The following is a 14,908-nucleotide window of genomic DNA, read 5'->3' as shown; positions in this document are numbered from 1 at the left end:
AGTGACATGGGTTAGTGGTGGCCTTGGCAGTGCTGGGGAATGGTTGGACTGGATGATCCTAAAGGTCTTTTCCAACCTGTCTGATTCTACGATTCTTTGATTCTGTATCAGTTCACTGAGACAATACTGCTGGCAAGAAGACTATTGAAGTTATACAAAAATGAGAGCATGGTGGATTATAAAGAAGTGGAATGAAGCTGATGAGGTTTATACTGCAGAAGGTAGAGATTTTTGAGATAAGGTTAATTATATTTCTAATTCATATGAAAATCAAAAAAGCAGCATTAAACCCAGATAGTTGGCATCTACTTTGAATCACTTCTGTTACTTTTTCTGCTGCTTTTGTAGTAGCACTGATGGCCTATTTTTCCCCCTAGAGTTATTTTTAGCCTTGGTCAGTCTCTGAGCCAGTCCACAGGACATAGCCACATGTGCTGGCAGCACCTAGGAAGCAGTGTGAGGGGATTCAATTCCTTAACCCAGCAGGGCTGCCAAAGCAAGCAATACAGTGCTGCACTGAACAGCAAGGATAATTGAGCACAGAAATGGACTGCCTGGGGCAGTTGTGAAATTCCATTGTTGGTGAGTTTGAAAAGCTTCAAGGCAAACATCCGTCAGGAACAGTTTAGGCAGAGTTGATCCTCCCTCAGGACAGGGACCAAATGATCTCTCAGTCATCCCAGCCCTATCTCCTAGGACTAGAATCTCTAGTTTCCACCTTCTTGCTATCACCCCTTTAATCATTTTAATGCAGTTTAGTGACATCCTGGAGACTACATCTCCAGCAAGGAAAACAATACCCTGTTCCTGTAAAACTGGTTTCGTTTAAACTAGAAGTAGACTATATAGCCAAAGAGAATTGCTGCTATCTGCTGGTATTATCTAGCTCTGAGCGGAGGCAAGCATATCATCTAAATCCCATTTCTAGCAGAGCTTATTTAACTGACCAACTCTAGTGATCTCTTTTTCTTGATTGCCTGCTGTGGGATACTGTAAATCAGCTGAGTAAGGGCTTTCTCGCTTCCATCACTTCTCATACAGCTTTGAGGTGAGAGAAGAATAGAAACTGCCGTAGGAAAGAAAGCAGAAAAAAAAAATCTTCAGTAAAAGTCTGAGCAGAAAATGGAAAACAAAACAAGACAAATTACACAAACAGGTCAAGGTCTGAAGAAAAGGGAGACATTTATTTTTCCAGAGTTTAGGTAGCAGCCATAATAATCTTTTCATGACACTCCATAGGAAGATACTACTCACAAGCTCCTTCCTACCTTTCCCATTCGAGGTTCTCCAATCAGTGCTCTGAATTCAAGGTTGTTCTGAGCATAGCTTCTAAGGTGAGCACAGATGTGATCCAGCTGTTTTCTCCAGTAACCTTATCAGAGAGAGTTAAGGAGGAGAAAAAAAATCCTAAAATTGTGCTTAATATTTCTTCTCATGTGATAGATGATTTAAAAGATCATATTTCCACTGGGACAAAACCAAAAGATTTGGATTTTTCTTCAGGAACTTCATCTGATCAAGAAAATTAGAAGCAAGCTATACCCTAAAAAAGGGTGAAATGCTATCTGTCCACAGGTTATAATTAATTCTTAGGGCACCTCTATTCACAATAAAACTATACCTTGGAATTGTCCTTGGGAATCAAAACTGGCCCCATGTGAAGGGGAATCTCACGCTATTCCACAAGATTAGAAACCAACCAACCAACCAACCCCTAATACTGCAATTAAACAGTTGTGTGTTGTTGAACTGATTTGGTTTGTGATTACTGACAGGTAACAACAGCCAAATCTGAAAACTGCAGTCATAGAAACTCAGCCTGTATAGCATTCTGGTCTGTGTAAACTTTCCCCAGATAAGTGCCTTTTAATTATATCATAAAATCACAGAATGGTTTGGGTTGGAAGGGACCTTAAAAACTGAAAACTGAAGTTGAAGTTTTCCCAGGAGAGTAAAACTAAAATCTCTAAAAATTGCAAACTTCTTAATGACAGCAGTCAAGTGATCCCATGAAGCACTAACTGACCAAACCAGGGACTGTGAAACAAAGTTGTCTGCAGTACTGATACAGGAGTCTGTGCATGGACAGACTCTGCAACGAGTGATGTAGATATACTGATGCCTTTGCAGGGCCAGAAGATAGGGGCCTACAAGAGCTCTTAGGGTTTCTACCAACCCTGGGTTTTGTAACCTTGCTTAAGAATCCCTTTCTCTAGTTTACTTCCCTTTGCTTCCAAAACTTCCACAGTTTATTCCATAACAGGACCCCAGACAAGTTCTTCACATACACAAGCCTCATCATATTTTTCAATGCTATGATCTATTGCTAGTGTAGCTGTTGATGGAGATCAGTGACTGAATTCTAATGCATTGCATTTACAAGTGACTGGTGGAAAGACAGGCTTGTAAAGATGTAAATCAGTGTCCTACTGATGGCATTTTCCAAGATTATAAAATTTTCAAGAAAAAGCAAGGTCACACATTGCATCTTTGTTTAGAAAACATAAAATCAAAACTCCTAACCTTTTCCAGGACTAATAGCTGTCAGGAGAGGTTTATGATCACTCATCTTTTCCAGTTTTTCTTTTTGTGCAATCAGCTCAAGCTCCTTCTTTTCCAACAGTTTGCTAGATGGGTAAAAAAGTCCAATGGTTTGGGTTCCTTTATCTTCTCTTTCTTTTAGTTCTGCCCTTGATTTGGGCAAGGAAATAGGAAAAGGCTGCCAGGCAACTTGAGCTTGAAATCGTTTAGACTGTAGGGGGTGGAAGGGAAGGAAAAGTGTGTATAATATAATCAGATAGACTGAAATGGCTTACAAGCAGAAATTGCCTAGACCAGTACACAAAATTGTCCAGGAATGAAAAAGCTAGCAGGAAGGATCATTAACAAGTCTTGATTTTAATTACCAGTCTGTAACAATGATGCAACTTATCACAAATATTCTCCGCAATTGCCAGCAGTATGTATGCTTTTGCAGGACAAAAGCTGGCCTTGGCTAAGTATTATGTTCTTCTTAAAAGCAGAGTTTTAAAAACAGATTACATATGCATGAAAGAATACCTTGTATCAGCAGGACACAAATAATTTACAGGTAATAAGATAAAAATACTTAGAGATAAGACTTTTGAAAAGTTGGTTGTTTCTCACTTTGCTGTTTAGAATAAGGCTGGATTAAGGCCTTTGGCTAAGGCTACTTTTTGGCAGAAAGCAGTTCTCAATATAAACATATCCTTGGTTTTGCCCTCAGCATGTTCCCAGGCCATAGCCTTGTCTCAAAGAGGAAGTGAATGGAGTTGTGCCAATCTCCACCCACAGTGGACTAGGCTTTTAGCTGTCTTCAAACCTGGCTTTGTAATACTGTGTCTTACCTCAGAAACCACCAGTGAGTCCCCAGCATCCATGAGACTACCACTGGGAGAACCCACCCTTGATGGGGGCTCTATGTAAACACCACAGGATCCGCAGAAGTGAGCGTATGGATGATTGTTTGTACCACACTTAAAACAAGAAAAGTAGGATGGAGGAGGTCCAGGCTGGAAAGTTCAATGAAACACTTGTCACTACAGAAACATCAGATGCATGGTTCAGGGATGATAAAAGCAGTGGTATAAATTAAGAGGAAGTAAAGCAGCACTACCTAAAGCTATTAGGTAAGTAATATTAACCAGGATAACAGGTTGCTAACACGCTGGTAGATGCAAGACAGTAACTCCTCAGGTATCTCAGCACTCTGCTATGGAGGCAAATGTTTTTCAGACAGATCTATCATTATGGTATGTTATTTTAACATAAAGTTTCAAAAATACCTATTCTCTTTGGCAAAGCCCTGTAATTACTGATGCAGTCTGGTGCTCTGATGCTGAATATTGACTGCTATTCTTTCCAGTTAAATTCTACCACCACCACCCCTGGAGTCCCCACAGTACAGCAGAGGACCAGTGGTTATGTAGGCAGAGGGGAATGTTTCAACTTCTATGCAGACTCAGCTCACAGAGAAAAAGAGTAGTTTTGGGAGAACTTGCTCTAGATCAGCCTATACTCTGACCTTTTGTTGGACCAGTTACTTTGCCATAACATGCAGCTATTGCCTATCAAGTGACCTGATGCTTATTGACCCATGGTGATTTGACTAAACCCTTCAGTCGCTGACTGATGTGGGGTCAGAATGTCATCTAAGCCTTTCATTTTTCTTTACATAATCCTACGTGCTCTCAGTATTTTGGTAGTAATATGCTGTGTACTAACTGACAGAGTTTTGCAAAGAGAAGTTTGAAATTGTTGAGTAGAAACAGATTTGTCGACACAAACACGGATAGCACATGCCTTGGCTCCACACCAGTCACAGAAACGGGCATCACTCTGGTTAACGCGATGGCATTTTGAGCATGAAACTGTCTTGCTTTGCTGGCTGTGGTATGGTGGGGGGGTGCCTCCAAACATGGGCTAATTAAAACAAAACAAGAATTAGGGAGAAAATACTTCTTATGAAAGAAGGTCACAAGCCAAATAAGGGGAAAGAGCAAGCTACTTTGATAACATTAAGTAATATTCAGCCTAAAAGAATTATTTCATAGAAGCATCACAGAATCCCAGACTGGTTTGGGTTGAAAGCGACTTTACAGCTCATCCCCTGCCACAGGCAGGGACACCTTCCACTAGAGCAGGTTGCTCAACTTAGAATAAGCATCAGGCTGACTTGGATCTGACCTGTATTTTTTTTTCATTACAAAACCACAGTAAAATGTGGCATTAATTAATTTTGAAATATTTTCAGCAGAACTAGGGTGGAAAAAAAATCCTTATCACTGGTGTCCTTTTACAAGTATGTACTAATATGGCCCTTAAGATGGAGGTTTCCCTGTTGATAAACACAAAACACAATCCCAAACACAACTTCTTTGCACCTTTCTTTGTAGTAGTGTGGCAGTGAGAGTGTGTTCAGACAATGAGTTTTCTCTCACTTTGGGATTTGCTACCTAAGGCAGGGGTTTTTTTGCACTTTCTTACCTCATACAAGTTACACATTACCTGGCTTCTACTACAATTAACTTACACGGGTATGCAAAAGGAAAGAGATTTTTCAGCTGAAACTTCTAGAGACTGAGTATAGATCCTAGTTAGGACAAAGGGGTCTTAAAAATGTTTTGTTAGGTTTTGCCTCAGGGCTTATGCAGTTTATCTTCTCTGCAAATCAGGAATATGGATAAGGAACAGATCTCATGAAAATTATTGTGATTACAGACACCACAACAGCAAATAAGCAAACAGGCAATAGCCCTATTTTCATCTGCAATTTCAATGATGTAATTTTGGGATTCGCTTGGAAGGTAAAATTTACAGAAGCACAAATCTAAATATGCTCTAAATCTAAATTATTTAATAGCCATTAGTAGTAACATCAGAATTGTTACTAATTATTAATTATTCAGGAATCACTATTGGTTATCACTAATTAACCATTATTAGTAGTAAAATTTCTGATTACTATCAATAGTTCTTTGTAAGTACTTAACTTTCTCCCTTAGCTACTACAGGTCTCATCATTCAAGGCATATGTCTAGCTACACATGCAGCTACATCTTAATATCTACAAGCAATGAAGCACTAAGCAGATATCTATTTTAGGTAAGTACAACTTCCTACTGAAATTCACTGTGAAATAACACCTCAGTGGCTGTACAAGAGACCTTTGTCTCTAGCTACTGACAGTTTTAGAACTCAGGATGTTTGTGTTATAAATCAGAAGATTTTTAATTTGCAGATCATTCTCTCATTTCTGTATTCATCACAACCTGAAGAAGTTAAATGTATCATAAGGCTTTCATGTAAGGCTTTTGAGAACCAAGTGAGCAAACTAAATGGGGAGTTGAAACTGGCAGCTGTTTTAGGGGGGACATTTATTGTTGCTTTTCTCACCTCTGTGCAGAGTCACAGCCAAATACAAGCATAGTAGCTGTATGTATGCAGAGGAAGCAGCAATGAAGGTAAGAAAAGTAAGGTAAAAGAATATTTTATTTTCACAAATTAACAGCAATCAATGAGAATGGTCTTCCTGATGTAGACAATCAAGTTTTGTATTGTAATTGAAAATAATATGAACACAAGCATGAACTCCTTAGAGCCAAGACTACCTATTTTCTAAGAGTCGTCTGAGCTTGCCCAATGGCATACACAATCCTGACTTGCACAGGAGGAACTCAAAGGTACACTTATGTTTAGCTGAACATTTGTGATGGAGCATCTGTGGGAGCACTGGGCTTGAATATCCCATGGGGGAGGGAATCTCTGTTTTTGTAACATAGGGACACAGGGATATGGCTTCAGTTTTCCAAAGAAAGAGAATGTTGTGCTTTGATTTGATTAACCCCAGTGTGATTGATGGAAGAAGCCTTACCATCTGTATTTCAGGCAGCTTGCTTTCACAAGTCACACAGTGTTTATGGTGAAGAGGATTTCCTGTGCCACACGCCTGACAAATTACTTTGCCCTTTTAAATAGAGAAAGAATACATTTCACATACTATTTGAAAACTGTGAACCACGCTAATAAGAAGAGGACTTGATCCTACAGAGTGCTGTAGTTATTCAGCCCTGCAGATAGAAGAGATCCTTAAGGTCTGTGCTGTGAGCTTCAGGTTTTAGTTAGGCAATACTGTCTGCTCATCACACATCTATGAGTCCTGGTGACAATTTATTTTAAATTATGGCACAGTCCCCTCAGGAGATCCAGCATCCATACCTCTAGATCTCTGTATATACTAGTGAACATTTGTGATGGAGCATCTGTGGGAGCACTGGGCTTGAATATCCCATGGGGGAGGGAATCTCTGTTTTTGTAACATAGGGACACAGGGATATGGCTTCAGTTTTCCAAAGAAAGAGAATGTTGTGCTTTGATTTGATTAACCCCAGTGTGATTGATGGAAGAAGCCTTACCATCTGTATTTCAGGCAGCTTGCTTTCACAAGTCACACAGTGTTTATGGTGAAGAGGATTTCCTGTGCCACACGCCTGACAAATTACTTTGCCCTTTTAAATAGAGAAAGAATACATTTCACATACTATTTGAAAACTGTGAACCACGCTAATAAGAAGAGGACTTGATCCTACAGAGTGCTGTAGTTATTCAGCCCTGCAGATAGAAGAGATCCTTAAGGTCTGTGCTGTGAGCTTCAGGTTTTAGTTAGGCAATACTGTCTGCTCATCACACATCTATGAGTCCTGGTGACAATTTATTTTAAATTATGGCACAGTCCCCTCAGGAGATCCAGCATCCATACCTCTAGATCTCTGTATATACTAGTGTCAGTTTGCTTAGTCACTGCATTCGCATAAATCAGAAAGTCCAGTATCTGCAAGGAAAATTATTGTTTTCCCCTTGAGGGTGCCCTAGCACAGTCACTATTAACAGCGAGTTTCCAGCAGAGCTGAAAATAATGAGTCTGCTGTTTTGACTGTTGCCACCAACAGTTCGGATCTGCCTTTGCACCTACATCAAGGCTGCCATAAAACATCGTATCTGGGGCAATGTCTATAATCTACCAATTGTGGACATGCAGTATCAGTTCTCTCCTCCTCACACTCTTTTCCCTGACTGGAGGGGTTCAGGAAGACCCCTATGTGCCCTTGGGCAGGGAGTGTCTTGTAGGGCACATTTTGTTTAGTTAAGCCCACCAGCACTTTTGGATCACTAAGTCTGTGCTTTAACAGTTTGGGCATCTACCCACTGCCCCAGTCTTGCCAGCTCATCTGTGCTAAGCACTTACAATCAAATAAGGTAATAACTTAAAATACTTAGTAATACTAAAGCCAGAAATTATAGAATCATGGAATCTCTCTTTACTGAACCCAAGTGCGCATGTTCCTGTCATTCACGCTGCTACATCATGTGCTCTTCAATACACCTTTCTGAGCTTTATGGGGTTTACCTTTAATCCTACTAACTCTTAAATTTGTCATAATGAAATTATACAAAACCAAGCTGGCTCAAAATAGTTGTAATGAAGTCATCTGTTAGAAAAATGCATGCCAGGAGGTAAACTGCTCTTTTGTTAGATTTATTCTTAATTACCTTTATGCAGATGTTGGTTTGGGGCTGCAGCTGTGGAGCTATCGGCGACTCACATACAATGCAAGAGGGTGTATTCATTGGCACAAGATGTCTGCATTCAAGACATGGTGCCATCTGAAGAAAAAGCCACATCACAGCATGTCATAAAGGTTATCATCAGTATTTTCCTGGTTAAAGTTTACATCAGCAGCAAAGTCACTGGAAACATAGCAACTGACAGCCACAGATGCTGATACGGATAAAAGGCTATTGAGAAAATATGAAGACAACTGTAAAGAGTGACTTTACTGAAAACTAAAAATATGCCAGAAAGGTACTAAGTTAATTTTCAGTAAAATTAAATAGCTACTGTAAAATGTAGTAGTTGAAATCATCCTAATTATGAACCTAATCTAAAGAGGTGGTGAATATTCTCAGTCATCACTCGAAACTACAGCATTGCTCCAGACATCTTTCTGATGATACAGGCAAAACAATTACATCCCTGACTTGTTACATCAGGTTATTATCTCTTGGGAATTGCTTAGAGAAGACAGTTACAGGCTTCACTAAAAACCTTCTGTTCTTACATATATGCCCACACATGCCACCATTTAAGGTTTCAGGCATATTAGATGGATCTTCTACAGCTACAACATAAGCACTAGTTACTAACTACCTGCACTAGTTAGCACTGCGATAAAATACATATGCAGGTCCTGAAGATGCAGTGGTCGTTCTTGCAGGATGAGGAGGAACCCAAATTTGGTAATGTTTCCTGGCACTGACAAATAAAACAATTTACTTTTTCATTGTTTCCCTTTTCAAAATATATGGCACTTGAAGGAATCTATGGTTAATTTTGCCCATTGTTTAAGAACTACATCAGGTCCACTGCTAAAGGTATTGAACAAAATAGATTCCCAGACTGGTTTGGGTTGGAAGAGACCTTAAAGCTCATCCAGTTCCAACCCCTGCCATGGGCAGGGACACCTTCCACTAGAGCAGGTTGTTCCAAGCCCCTGTGTCCAACCTGGCCTTGAACACTGCCAGGGATGGGGCAGCCACAGCTTCTCTGGGCACCCTGTGCCAGGGCCTCAGCACCCTCCCAGGGAAGAACTTCTTCCTAATGTCTCATCTCAATCTCCCCTCTGTCAGGTTAAAGCCATTCCCCCTTGTCCTGTCATTACAAGCGCCTGTCCAAAGCCCCTCTCCAGATTTCTTGTTGGCCCCTTTATGCACTGGAAGCTGCTCTAAGGTTCTCCCCTTAAGGAGCCTTCTCTTCTCCAGGCTGAACCAGCCCAGCTCTCTCAGCCTGTCTCCAGAGCAGAGCTGCTCCAGCCCTCGGAGCATCTCCGTGGCCTTCTCTGGACTCACTTCAACAGCTCCACATTCCTCTGGTGTTGGGACTATGATAGGGTGACTTATGGTTTTGCCAGCATTGCATGTGTAATTTGCTGAAGAATTTGTCTTCTCCAAAGATAATTTCTTGATCGTTAGGATGTTTTGCTGACCTGTGCTCCTTCAGGGGGTGGATAGCAACGTACTGTCACAGGTGGGACAGGACATCCACATTCCTGACAGAAGTGAGCCAATGGGTCAGACAGGCGAGGTGCAGAACAGCATGCACATCTGAAAATAAGAGCAAACTGGCTGAGCTTGTTTTGGTATTGTACTGCTGCATAATAATGAATAATCTGGAACTTGTTGTGACAGGACTTAGGTCACTGATTTCTCAGTTGTGGTTTCCAGGCTGTGGTGTCCATCAGACTATGCTCCAGCATCCATGACATGAGGTTTTGAACACCTTTGCAAGGTAGAAAGCTCTCTGGCTCCTATGGAGTTTCATACTTTCTTCCTCACCATGTGAAGTAAAGTCTCCTGACATACAATCTGTATCAGGCCTCATTGCTGCATCATGGGGAAACACTGATGTAGATCACAGAACTCTTTCAGTACTGATAAGCATTAATGTTCTGTGAGACTATTCCCATGAGCAGTTTTTACCTACAGCAGTGAAGGCTGTACTCCAATTTGAAAAGACAGCTTTCCCTCTGATCCTACAGGTGTTAGGAATTTTCTTTTAAAAGATGATAAGATAGTTGATAACTGTCTATGGTGAAATGCAAATAAAACTACATGCAAAAGAAAGAATTTTCAAAGCCCTACCTAGATCATATTATCCAATCATGAGCCAGAGTCTGTCTTTGCTTCTTTATTTTTATAGAGCCCCACAGTATTATCAACTTAGTTGCAAAAGGCAGTTGCTCAGTTACTTTCCAAGGACGAATATGTTAAAAGGAGAAGTCACTTACTTGAGGAAATCTGTCTCCCTCTGGATCCTTGACAGCTGCGTGCTTGCTAAGCTTTTCCTGCTAGTCACTGCAGGAGAACTAGCAAACTGAAATAAAAGTTATTCTTTAGCCTGAGTAAGCAAATATTTGCAAAATGTATATAAGAGTAGCAAAAATCAGCTAAAGATGTTATCTGAGACAAACTGCACTGAAATGCATTGCTTTAAGGAGTATCTACTACACTTGATTTCCCATTAGCTGCACTAAAGATCCACAGCTTCTTCCAATAAAAATAAATCACTACTTACTTCCAAGACACCTTTACTGAACATTAAATATCAACTTGCCAACATATAGCAATAAGTATTTGCTAATTGCAGATTCAGTAACGCATTAGGAGAAAATTAGTAGGAATGCAGGTATTGTTAATTTGTTTTGCCTGGTTTTGTCCTTACTGATAATTGTTTTGCTTTGGGCCTTCCTAGCATGTCATTACCAGCAAATTTAAATGAGTACTGTATAGTATAGCCCAAGGCATTAATTTCTGAGAGATTATATGAGTATGATCACACATCTTCACATCTGTATTGTTTTGGAGCTCAGTTCTGATGACAGCCTTTTACAGTTTTCCTCAACACCTATTTGCTTACCTGTAGTGACTCTATTGGTGGTGCTGAGACAGATTCCTCGCTGTACTCTGCTGTTTCCAAATGGCTGGCAAAGAGCTGTGGTCCTTGCAGGGACCTGTGAGTAGTCTTCGTTTCTGTTTCCAAGTCTAAAATTACAATAGTGTTATTCCACTGTCATTAACTTCATGCACTTACCATATATCTTAACATGAATACTACATGCCCTTGTTTTAAATTCCAATAGCTAAGCATATTTTAAAATGCATTTGACATCCAGATTTCGGGTTCAAATAAACTGCATGGAATTACAGGCTATTAATCTAGAAGAAATCTCATTCGTCTCTGAAAGAGCTTACTTTTATATTTTTCTCTCTTTACAGTTGTCTTCCTGCATGCTCAAAAAAACCTCAGCTCCTAAGAGAAATTAATGAGTAAACATTAATACAACTCCCTGCTCTTAAACAAGTCCCATTGCTGTTACCACGGAACAGGCTTTATCTATAGAGAAAATCTGGGTCAAGCTTTCATTTCTGTTTTGTGTATCTATTTTGGAATCTCACTGCAAGCAACTCTCAATAAAGAACTCTGTAAAGGATTTGCAATCCCATCAATTTAACAGCATTTTCTGGCACAAAGGGAAATATTGACTGGGCCTCATCATGTTGCTGAGAAATGAATGACAATTAAGTATGGCTTTAGGAGGTAATGTGAAATGTATGGAAGGTAATCTTTGTTCTCTATTTGCAGTGTTGAGCAATCTAAATTGGAATTCCCAGAAGATGTTGTGTCTTCTGAGATGGTTTTAAAAATACCCATATTTTACCAGTGATATAAGAGGAAAACTTTACACTACTTTCAGCTAAGACAGAAGTCTATTTCAGCTTTATGAATACTACACCTTGAAAATCTTGAGATGCTTCACTCCAGGCAGGCTTGATTTCCACATTGACTCCATTCTTCTTTGGTTTTGTAATACATATACCACGTTTCCTCTCCTAAAAAGTAATTCCATTTGAATTCTAAATGAAACTTTTGGTTTTGCCCTAATCACCTCTGCTATATTTATTTGTTATGATTTTCAAAGTACATGGTTAGGGTATTTATTTTGATGCAAGCATTTGAAAAGCTAAAATTCTAAATGTATTTTTTAAATATTTGACCTGAATTGGTCATGAAAGACCAGTAAAAAAAAGAAAAAAACCAAACATGTTCCCTTGAAATTTAAACATTACAAAAAGGACCAATGCAGCAAAGATAGGCAAACAGAGAAAATAAAATGTATTAGAAGTATAGGCAGTCAAGGTTTAATCTCTAAGTTGTATCATACATACAACATTTTATATTCACATAAGGGGTTACAGTTTCTAAATCTTACCTGAGTGGTGCTATCTTTTAGGAGATCCTTGTCATCCTCTTCAACAGTGAAAAGGGCATTTGGCTGCTTGTACTCTACCAGAAACACCTTTGTTACAACTGTACTCTCCCTGCAGTCCCTGAAAATCAATTTTCACGAAGCTATAGACATTCCACAAACCCATGTGCAGCAACAAGTGAATCACTGATGAACATGGCTCATTTGCTGGAACAGCCCTTCCAAGGTTGCAAGTCATTATTCAGTTGGTAAGTATAATCCTGGGCAACACTCTCAGGAGCTACTCCTTTGTTTTGTTTTAAGTTTAGAATGTGCATGAAAAGAAGTTATCAATAAAACATACTGATATTCTAATCCCTCAACATCTTTTACAAGTCAAACTCTTGATATTCTTGTGTCTGCTTTCTGCAGTGATAGTGTTTGCCAGTGTTGCAGAAAATAGAGGAGAGCAAGACTTTTTTTCCCATTTGCAATACCTGCAATGACAGGACAAGGGGGAATGGCTTTAACCTGACAGAGGGGAGATTGAGATGAGACATTAGGAAGAAATTCTTCCCTGTGAGGGGGCTGAGCCCCGGGCACAGGGTGCCCAGAGAAGCCGTGGCTGCCCCATCCCTGGCAGTGTTCAAGGCCAGGTTGGACACAGGGGCTTGGAGCAACCTGCTCTAGTGGAAGGTGTCCCTGCCCCATGGCAGGAGATTGGAACTGGATGAGCTTTAGGGTCCCTTCCAAACATGTTTCTATGATAATCCAACCGCACAAACACCTAATGAATAAAGTGAATGAGAAAGTGAAGTCAATGCAACCCATGAAGATCACTTTGACGGCAGACTGGTTGGGGAAAGGGGTGTTTGTGAGGTATGGAGTGCTTTAGACAACACGGATCCAGGCCATGTTAGGATGTCTGTCCCTTGCCAAAATACAACTAAATAAAACAGGACACGTACTTTGTAACTGCCAGTGCTTTAACCATTATTTTCCCAGCTGGTAACATGATAGGACCCTTATACTTAAAAGTGTTTTGCTCTCCACAGCCAGGTTTTCTAAAGAGTTCTGGCTTACTTCCATCTAAAGTGTAATAAATAGAGACCTCAGGTGTATCTGAAAGAGACAGAGAAAGTGGTAAGTCAAACTGTATTCAACCTGTGAAAAACGAGCTCTACACTTCAAAGTACTCACTTCTGTGAATTTTCTCACATAACAAAATAAATGAGTTCCATAAATGTCTGAATGTTTGGGACCAAAACTGTTCATCCCATGAAAAACGAGTTACTCTTCACAAAGTAGCTGTGCAATGGCTTTGCATGAAGACATTGCAACAACATGTCTGTTCTAATGACAGAAAAGATACTTGCTCCCATGATAGAAGGTGACATTTCAAAAATTGTAAGGAAAACCTTTGAGGTGAGCCCGTCACGTGATACTTTCACACATTATTATTGCAGTCAAAGTGAAATGCAGCAGCCTAAGAAGCAATTAAGACTGCTAACATATATGAAATAACTCATATGTCAATAATAGTTTGAATACATAAAATTAAGTTTGAGTATATTTGGTGTATCAAAACATGTTGGTTAATTTCGTAAGTTCATTAATGAGACGCTCCCTCGTAAAAATCATCCTTAAACACAAACAAAAGTATAGAGGCTAAAAGTTTCAAATGAACACAGAAGTTTTTACCTAGAATCAGAGCTTTTATTCATACCTGATTTTATTTCTACAAGAGTATTTGTGTCTATTTCATGTTTAGCCTTCCCTGGAAGAGGGATTCGAAGTGGTATGACCTGAGGAACTGAGACAGAGCCAGCCGTCATTTTTCTCCACAGTGATCTTTAAGAAGAAAAACAAAAAGGCAGACAATAATTTTTCTAACCAGAAGAATGTGTTGAGTCATACTTTGAATTTGATTCCTGTCTTCATTTTTTTCTCTTAAAAGAGAGAACACTAGATTCTTTAAACTGTTATTTCTCATTAATACGTGCATGATCTTCACACCAAAAAGGAGCAAGGTCCTAATGACCTTCTCAATTCCAATTTATCCTCCTGTTTTAGAACTGTGAGCAAAGCTTGAGATGAGCACTGTTGCTTTCATGTCACTTTAACCTTCCTTACCCAAGTCTGATTTCTGTGTTCCAGTGAAACAGCTTTAGCATCATACATCAACAACACATGATAGGCCTGATTAACAGGGAAGTATCTCCACCCTAATGACAGATTGGAGCCAGCCTCTTGTTTCATCGCAGCCATTTGAATATACACAAGATGTCTTGAAAAGGGCTAAAGCAAGACAGCTACTGCTTAAGCTTATCTCAGCTATTGTGTGCATTAAGAATATACCCATAAAACAGGTGCCAAACGTGATTTATCATAATTTACATAGCCATTATCATGTCACACAATTGAAGAATGAAAAATTGCATTTGGACACGATAACATTTTACAATACAAAAAGATGTACTCTAGATCTTGGGAATTTATACTCAGGGCCAGGAAACGTGTCTACACTAGAAGCATTTGTTCTGTAACCAACACTTTAATCCACCAGAAACATCTCTTAAGCTACT

The 14,908-nt window shown here is 39.6% G+C and overlaps 1 protein-coding gene across 1 annotated transcript in view; it reads right to left on the bottom strand.

Annotated features, from left to right (window-relative positions):
- Positions 1-14,158, bottom strand: part of DZANK1 (double zinc ribbon and ankyrin repeat domains 1) — a 21,312-nt gene extending 7,154 nt beyond the window's left edge. The window contains 13 exon segments of the mRNA XM_010014192.1: positions 1,255-1,372; positions 2,524-2,752; positions 3,369-3,533; positions 4,324-4,443; positions 6,936-7,028; positions 8,071-8,184; positions 9,564-9,681; positions 10,365-10,450; positions 10,994-11,118; positions 11,871-11,967; positions 12,348-12,465; positions 13,292-13,412; positions 14,050-14,158. Coding sequence (XP_010012494.1) covers positions 1,255-1,372; positions 2,524-2,752; positions 3,369-3,533; positions 4,324-4,443; positions 6,936-7,028; positions 8,071-8,184; positions 9,564-9,681; positions 10,365-10,450; positions 10,994-11,118; positions 11,871-11,967; positions 12,348-12,465; positions 13,292-13,412; positions 14,050-14,158 — 1,613 coding nt within the window.
- Positions 14,159-14,908: the final 750 nt, after the last annotated feature.

This window comes from Nestor notabilis, unplaced genomic scaffold (assembly GCF_000696875.1).
Source record: "Nestor notabilis isolate BGI_N333 unplaced genomic scaffold, ASM69687v1 scaffold5835, whole genome shotgun sequence".
Classification (NCBI taxonomy): domain Eukaryota; kingdom Metazoa; phylum Chordata; class Aves; order Psittaciformes; family Psittacidae; genus Nestor; species Nestor notabilis.
The sequence above is the reverse complement of the archived record's forward strand: the minus strand, read 5'-3'. Positions and strand labels throughout refer to the sequence as shown.